General features: G+C 54.3%; 1 protein-coding gene across 1 annotated transcript in view; it reads right to left on the bottom strand.

Moving 5' to 3' along the window:
• Positions 1–2262: 2262 nt before the first annotated feature.
• ZNF185 (zinc finger protein 185 with LIM domain) overlaps positions 2263–8292 on the bottom strand; it is a 30201-nt gene continuing 24171 nt past the window's right edge. The window contains exons 26-31 of the mRNA XM_031063449.1: positions 7712–7789; positions 6388–6456; positions 5197–5277; positions 4329–4431; positions 3678–3776; positions 2263–2903 (exon numbers count right to left, since the gene is read on the bottom strand). Of these exons, the coding sequence (XP_030919309.1) occupies positions 3678–3776; positions 4329–4431; positions 5197–5277; positions 6388–6456; positions 7712–7789 (430 nt within the window). The 3' untranslated portion in view covers positions 2263–2903. The remainder of the gene's footprint in view (positions 2904–3677; positions 3777–4328; positions 4432–5196; positions 5278–6387; positions 6457–7711; positions 7790–8292) is intronic.

Genomic DNA, 8292 nt, shown 5'->3' with positions numbered 1-8292 from the left:
GGTCAGGGGAACGGGAGTGAGGGGAGAAGGGCCAGGGCAAGGGGAGAAAGGAGGTGGGGGGAAATGGCTGTGAGAAGGGAAAAAAGGGGATGGATGAGGGGGAAAGCGGGGAGTGATGGTGGGAAGGAGGTGAGTGGAGTGAGGGGGATGCGGACGTGAGTGAGGAGGAGAAGGGATGGATGAGGGAAATGGGGATTAATGAGGAGGAAAGGGGGGAGTGGCGGGAAAAGGGTTAAAAGGGGGAAAAGGGAAAGGGGTAAGTGATGGCAGAAAGGGGGTGAGGGAAAGGGGCAAGTGAGGGGGAAAGGGGAGTGAGGGTGAAAGGAGAATGGAATGGGTGAGGGAGGAAAGGGAATTAGAGCAGGTGAGGGAAGAGAGGGGGTGTGTGAGGGGGGAAAGGGGTGAGAGGAGGAAAAGGGCATGAATGATGAGAAAATGAAGGAGTGATGGTGGGAAGGAGGTAAGTGAGTGAGGAGGAAGAGGAGTGGGGATCAATGAGGGGAAAAGGTTTAAAAGGGGGAAAAGGTGAATGGGGAAAAGGCAGTGAGAGGGAACGGAGTAAGTGAGGGGGAAAGGGTGCATGAGGGGCTATGAGAGTGAGGGGAAGGAAAGGGAAGGAGGGAAAAAGGTGAGGAAGTGAGGGAAGAGCAGCAGGGAGGGAGGAAGAGGAGCAAATGAGGGGAAAAGGGCTGAATAGGGAAGGGATGAGTGAAGGGGGAAAGGGTCTCTTCCTGTGTCTGTGATCCAGAAAAATGCAAAAATACAGCTTAGCTGGAATCTCCCAAAGCTTTGGTGTGTGTAATGTCTCTTCAGGACAGTTTTATCAAGGAACAATAAAACTAGCTCCATTCTTTGACATCCTCCTCCCAGATGTGCCTGTTGGACCCACACACAGCCTCTGGCACCTCCTGATAAGAAGCATTGGATGTTTGGCAGTCACCAAGGCCACGTGCTGTGAGCAGAATCTCGTTTTTATACTGCTTGGCCTGAACACCACATCCAGCACTGACACTGCTCAAGGTCTGTCCTGGTGTCAGCTGGGCTACTGTTAATTCTGTCGGTCTGTTGTTAATTTTCAGATGCTCTGGAGAGGTTTGGTCTGTGCAGAAGATGGGATTTCCAAAAGCTGAGGTCCCCATGCCACCATGGGAGCTGTAGTGCCAGGATGGGTTTGCCTCCACCTCTGCTCAGTCTCCACCAGCACATTTCATACCCTTTATTTATTTGATTTTATGTGAAATAATCTGGTCAAGATTTGTCCCCACAAGGAGCAGAATCCCAAGAGAAGTAAGATCTTTTTGTTAAAAGAAAATGCACCTCATCCATCATGTAGGAAAAATCTGTGTGCAGGTGACCCTTCTCCACAAATACCAGGAAGATTCACCTCTTTGAATAATTCATTTGTTTTTTATTCATGGGGTCAGCAATTCTTCAAAGCTCAGACCAATACAAATTATAAAGCATAACATTTTTATAATAGCTGCAGGTTCCCTTTAGGTGATACACGTCTTGAAGGGGGAAAAGCCCCTCCTGTCAAGGAGTTGTGCAGAGCCAGAAGGTCCCTTCTTAGCCTCCTTTTCGTCAGGCTGAGCCCCTTTCCCAGCTCCCTCAGCTGCTCTCAAACAAACAAAAATTCACATGGGGGATCAGGGTTCCTTTTTCCCCAGGTAGTCACAGGATTTTAGGAGAAGCTTGGTTTTCAGCAATTCTGGGCTGTGAGGATGGGCAACGCCCTGGTTGCCCAGAGCAGCTGTGGCTGCCCCTGGACCCCTGGAAGTGTCCAAGGCCAGGCTGGACGGAGCTTGGAGCAACCTGGGATAGTGGAATGTGTCCCTGGGCATGAACTTTAAAATAGATGAACTTTAACTCCTTCCAGCCCAAAGCATTCTGGGATTCTATAGTTCCATGATTCCTAATGCTTCCCATGAGGAAACAGTAAGTCTGGACACTTTTAGGACACCTGACTTTTGAAAGGTTTCAGTATTCAGCATTCCCAACCTGTCAGCTCTGAGTTAAGGGCTAAAATGACACAATTCTGATTTTACTGAGTGCAGCATCTGCTGGAAGTTCAGTGTTGTTAGTGAGCATTGGGGCTGTGAATAACCTACAGCAATGAGAGGTGGGAAAGTGGGATTTCAGCTGAGCAGAGCTCTTTGTCAGGAGAGGGAATTGAGATGGCCCTGCTCTGGCACAGGACACCTGCCCTGAGAGCCAGAGCCAGACCCCAGGGCAAGGACACCCCCCGAGGCGGGCCCCCAGCCACAAGTGCTGCTGCAGCATCCTCAGGGAAGAGGCAGGAAGGGGAATTAAAGCTGACACACGATTAGAATAGAGTTTGCAAGTGCTCCTGGAACCCTGGAGAAAGCAAATGGAAATCAGGCAGAAGCTATTTCTAGGCTGAATTTGGGGGTGAAAGACGCAGAAATAGGCTTTTGCTAAGGACTAAATTGAAACCCTCCCAAGAATCCACATTTAGTGTTTAAGGCTCCCAGTGTCTGTGTGCCAGCTCGCACAGCCTGGCTGCACAGGGGAAAGAAATACAAATATCATCAGGAGAGATCGTGGCAATTAGCTGGGATAAACCTGAGGAGCTGTGCCTGACTCTCAGCTCCGGGAGCACTCGGAATCTTCATGCAGCTAAAGCCAGGCTGAGGGGCTCAGCACCTCTGGAAAACGTTATCTTTGAGGAGGAGGCTGCCTTATCTCGTTCCCATCACTCTTGTCTGGTGCAGGTGACAGCATCAACCAGCAGGTGCTGAGCTCATCCACGGCCACGGGGCAGCGAGAGGGAAAAGAACTCGAGGGAAGCAGGAGCGGGAGTTGTGCAATCTCAGCCAGTCAGGAGCTGCGGTATTGCCGGGCGTGCCGCCGGGCACGGGCTGCATTCCCAGCTCCGCAGGGCCCTGCAAGCACACAAAGAGCGCCTGAGCACGGGCTGATCCCGCCGGGAATGCGGCCCTGGAGGTCGGTGGAGCCGGGAGCGCGCGGGGGTGGGCACCTCACCAGTCACAGCCCATTACCAGGTACGGGGAGCAGCGAGGCAGGAGCCCGTTCCCCGCTCCTCCTCCTGCTCTGTGCCGGGAGGCACCGGGAGCACACGAGGTCTCCCAGCCCCAGCGCAGCAGCTCTGGTCGCTGTCATGGCACCTCCTGCTCCTTCCAGATAATCTGACAAAACCAAACCTTGTCCAACCCGCTCCTGTCGATCTGTTGGAATGTACAACTCTACCCGAAGGTTTTCACCTCAAAGAATCTTTACTAAAGGAGTGGCTGGTGTCCCTGTCAGGGGAGTGTCACAGCCCCGAGCCACCCGCAGTCCCTGTGCAGGGTCAGCCCAGGACACAGCGAGGAACATTTAGCTGCCTTCCGTGGGGAATCTCCACCTCTGAGGGGCATTTCTGTCATCACTCAAGCCAGCCTCTGCCTGTCAGCCCCGGGAAGCCACCACAGCCTGTTTGTCACCGACATTCTGGCTCCAACCAACACCCCCGGGACAGCGTGAGTGAGTTCCCAGCTAATGCTGCAGCAAGGTCACTGCTCCCCACTGAACAGCCCAGGAGGATCCCTGCCTGGCCACCCTGGAAATGTGAGGGTTAAATGCCCTTCACCAGTGAACCCTGAGCTCTCACCCAGCCATCCCCCTGGGAATGGCTCCGGAAAGGGGCCCTGGAAACGCACCTAGAACAGCTTCTCGTAGCACTTGTCACAGTGGACAATGTCCCGGTGGATGAATATTTTATCCAGGAGATCTCCCATTGCTTTGTGGCAAATTCCACACTGCCAAGGGGAAAACAAGGAGGTTGGACAATGGGCAAAACTCCATACAGGAACAGCAGAAGGGAAGGGGCAGAGGGCTCTGCATCATTTTATTAAAAGGTGAGGATGCAACCTTTGAGGCTGCACTTTCCTACAGCAGCCAAATGTCCCTGCAGGCCTCTTCCTCCCACACTCCCCATCCCTCCTCCTCCCACCCTCCCCACATCCCCACACACTTTCCTTGGAAACCCTGCAGGGTTTGAGGATTCAGACACCACCACTAGAGCACAAAGAGCACAAAGCAGCAAGTCTGCCCCAAGGACAGTGGGGCAAGGACATGAGGGTGTTCTGAGGATGCTGCCAATAACAAAGAATTCTCCTTGTTCTAACATTTATTCAAGGACCTGAAAACTTCCCGGGGACACCTGTGACTGCCTGAGTGGTTTTGTCCCAGTGTGAGGTAAGGATTTGCCACACCCCATGTGTATCCCTCTGAAAGCCTGGGGATGGAATTTGCAGGAAGAGCCCTGCTCCCAGCCCTGCCATTCCCAGCAGGCAGGCACTGGGGCTTACCCTGAAGCAGTACTCGTGGCAGTGGATGTTCAGGTGCTCTATGATGATCTTGGGGCAGTCTCGGATCTCCCGGCTGCAGTAGCTGCACAGGGGCTCGCTGGACCTGGCAAGAACAGGGCAGTGGGTGCCTCTGTGATGCTCTGCTTCCAGTGCCAGCACTGGTGCCAGGGGTTTATCCCAGCCATCAGCACTGCTGCCCATGAGCAGCCTGCTCCCACAGGTGTGACAGAACAGGGGACTGTGCTGTCCCAGGGGGACAGAACAGACCTCAGAATCCTACAGTTGTGGAATCATGGAATGGCTTGGGTTGGAAGGAACCTTAAAGCTCATCCAGTTCCACCCCCTGCCATGGGCAGGGACACCTTCCACTACCCCAGGCTGCTCCAAGCCCTGTCCATTCTGGCCTTGGACACTTCCAGGGATCCAGGGGCAGCCACAGCTGCTCTGGGCACCCTGTGCTAGGGCCTCCCCACCCTCCCAAAGGAGAATTTCTTCCCAGTGTCCCATCTAACCCTTCCTTCAGTCAGTGAGAAGGCATTCCCTTTTGCCCTGCCACTCCAGGCCCTTGGAAGGAATCCCTTTCCATTTCTCTTGCGGGCTCCCTTCAGGCACTGGAAGGCCACAATTAAGTTACCACAAAGCCTCTCAGCTCCAGGCTGCACATCCCCAATTCTTTCAGCCTTTCCTCACAGGAGAGGTGCCCCATCCCCCTGGTCACCTTGGTGGCCTTGGAGTCCATGTCACTGTATTTCCATTTACTGTGCTGCTGTTCCACAACACACCCCATTGTCCTCAAAAAGCAAACCTTGCAATCATTTCTGATTGAGAATCTGATGAACCTGCCCAGGGCAGCCCCACCCTGTCCTACCTGTGCAGGGGAGCACTGGACAGGTAACTGTGGTGGCTGTAGCTGCTTCTCTCCAGGTCACTCAGATCCACAAGGCTGCCACTGGGGAAGGAAGGAGGCAAATATCAGCACTTGGCAGTGATATGTGGGAAGAGAATTTCGGATAGAATCATAATCCAATGACTTGGAATATCCTGGCTACCTGTTCCCTGGGGAGAAGGTCCTCCAAGTGCCTTCCCAGAGAGGACAAAACTCCCCATGCCTCACAAGGGCCCTCATGTTTGCATCTGGCCCCTACAAATAGCAGCTTTTCAGTGCCAAAACTCCAAATCCTGCACTACTGTGCAGGGAAAGGCACAGAACACATCTCTGTTTCACCCCTCATCCAGCTGAGTGTTCCCTCTCTGCCTGAGTTTCCTGGATCTTTGGCTTATCTCTGGCTGCTGCCAGCAGGTTTGCTGAGCTCTGGGACAGGCTGGAGGTGTGGGCAGTGTAATCAGCTCCTCCAGAGATGCCAGGAGAGCGCTCAGGGAGGATAATGCCTGCAGGGAGCCTCAAACTGGTGTGAACTGGTGCCACATCACTGCGAGGATGATGTGCATGGGGCCAAATCCTGCTCTTGTCACCTGGGGCCAGTCTGGAGCAGCTTCACTTGAGCAGAGCTCAAAGGACTGAAGAATTAAGCTTGAAAATGGTACAATTTAACCTTTTTAAACTCATGTATTGAAGTTTTTCCAGTGAGAGCCCTCACCCTCCACACTCTCCTCATGCATTCCAGTCATTGTTTACAGGAGCACAGTGAAGCCTCCCAGTGCCAAAGCTGCAGTGTGGTGTTTTCACCCACCTCAGAGACCAAGCCACCCCAGAGGAGCTGGCCTGTCCCCTGGGAGCAGTGGGACATGGGTCCTGCTGTCACCAGCACAGCGGGAGGAGAAGGCAGGACCCCACAGAGCAGAACCTCCCCTCCCAGGAACCCCCGGGCTGAGCAGCTCCAGCTGCTCCCTCCTGGTGGGATGTGCGAGGCAGCAAAGCCCAGTGCTCTGCACGCCTGTGTGACACACGGGTGTGACACCTGGCAGTGACACCTGGCAGTGACACACGGGTGTGGCACCTGGCAGTGACACACGGGTGTGACACCTGGCAGTGACACCTGGCAGTGACACCTGGCAGTCACACCTGGCAGTCACACCGGCTGTCCCCAGCGCTCCCTACCTGCCGTGGCGTGGCGAGGCTGCAAAGCCGCCGGTGTTCACGTACTCCTTGACAAAGAGGATCCCTCTCCTGGGAAAACGGGAAGCATTTGCATGAGAAAAGAGCGGCTGGGGCTCGGGTGTGTGCCCCGGACAGCACTGAACGCGTGCCGGGAGAGGCTCGGAGCGAGCGGATGCTGTTGTTCTGGAATAAATCCTGCATATCGAGCATTGTTGCTAAATACCAACTCCTCTAATTACCCCACCAAAACAAATCGAGTTAATTGGAAAGAATGGGATGGATAATGTAACCCTTTCATCCAGTTATGGGGTTGAGGGATAAGTCTTTCGCAGCTCCCGTCAGGATTAGGCACACAATGGGCACGGGGAGAGCTCCCAGCTCCCGGTTACCGCCGAGCCCTGTGGCACAGCGCTGCTTCCAGGGGCTGCTCTGCCTCTGGAATATCTCCAATGTTTCCATCCAGTGTGTAAACTGCTGCTGCTTGGCTGGGGATATTTTTACCTCCCTTGCACGTTCCTGCCTTTTTGCAATCCCAGCTCCAGAATTCCATGTCCCACCCTGGTGCAGCTCCGTGCAGGTCGAGGGGAGCCCCGTGCTCCCCACCCTCAGCCTGCAGCCCTGACAGGAATTAATCAGCCTTTTTCCATGGTGCATTTCCACTGCTGCCTAAAAGCTGGGATTAATCCTCCCTTCTTACACTAAGACCTGTCATGGCTAAGGAAAGAAACCTCTTTTTTTCCCTTGAACTGAGCATGGGCTCTTTCTACATCATGGAATCATTAATGTTGAAAAAGACCTTTAAGATCATCAAATCCAACCATCAATTAGTGCCACCATCATGGTCACCACCAAACCATGTTCCCAAGTGTCACATCCACACATTTTCTGGACACTTCCACCACCAACTTCAACTCCCCCTGGCCCAGCCTGGGGCCGTTCCCTCTCCTCCTGTCCCTGTTCCCTGGAGCACAGCCCCACCCCCACAACTGTCCCCTCCTGTCGGAAGTTGTGCAGAGCCACAAGGGCTCCCTGAGCCTCCTTTTCTCCAGACTGAGCCCCTTTCCAGCTCCCAGATGCTCCTGGTGCTCCAATCCCCGTCCCTGGACACGCTCCAGTCCCTCAGGGTCTGCCTTGTCCTGAGGGGCCCAGAACTGACCCCTGGATTCCATGTGGGACCTCAGCAGTGCCCAGCAGGGGGACAATCACTGCCCTGACCCTGCTGGCCACACTGGGTGGCACCAGCCAGGTGCCAAAGCTGGAATTCCTCCCGGGCAGGATGGCCCCACCCTGCAGTGAGGGAATTGTGCCCCCCTCAGTTGTTTACCCGGCAGAGCTGGAGTCAGGCTGGTACCCAGAGCTGTGGTGGGAGCTGCAGAGCCTCTCACTGGAACTGGAGAGGAGCCTGTGGAGAGAGGGAAAAGTCTGTGAGCGCCAGACCTTGTCATGGACCAAACCAATCCCTTGCCAGACCTTGTCATGGACCAAACCAATCCCTTGCCAGACCTTGTCATGGACCAAACCAATCCCTTGCCAGACCTTGTCATGGACCAAACCAATCCCTTGCCAGACCTTGTCATGGACCAAACCAATCCCTTTCTGCTTCCACATCTGGGATTTGGGGAAGTCTCACTTGTAGGGCCATGAGGCAGAAGATCCAATGAGATCTTCCAGTGAGGATGGGCTGAGTGAGTGGGAGCCTGACTGGGAGCAGCCAGGGGGAGAAAGGGCACAGGAGGAATTGCAGGAGATGGGAACATTCCCAAGGCCAATGGAACTGGCCCCAGCTCAGTAATTTGAAGGAAGAACACAACAAAACTATGGAAAACAGCTCTGTCCATCCACTCAGCAATGAGACCTGGAATGGGGCTGAGCCAGTCCAAGGATCTTGTGCCTCCCCTCACCCCC

Source organism: Geospiza fortis, unplaced genomic scaffold, assembly GCF_000277835.1.
Source record: "Geospiza fortis unplaced genomic scaffold, GeoFor_1.0 scaffold412, whole genome shotgun sequence".
In the NCBI taxonomy this organism is placed as follows: Eukaryota; Metazoa; Chordata; class Aves; order Passeriformes; family Thraupidae; genus Geospiza; species Geospiza fortis.
The sequence above is the reverse complement of the archived record's forward strand: the minus strand, read 5'-3'. Positions and strand labels throughout refer to the sequence as shown.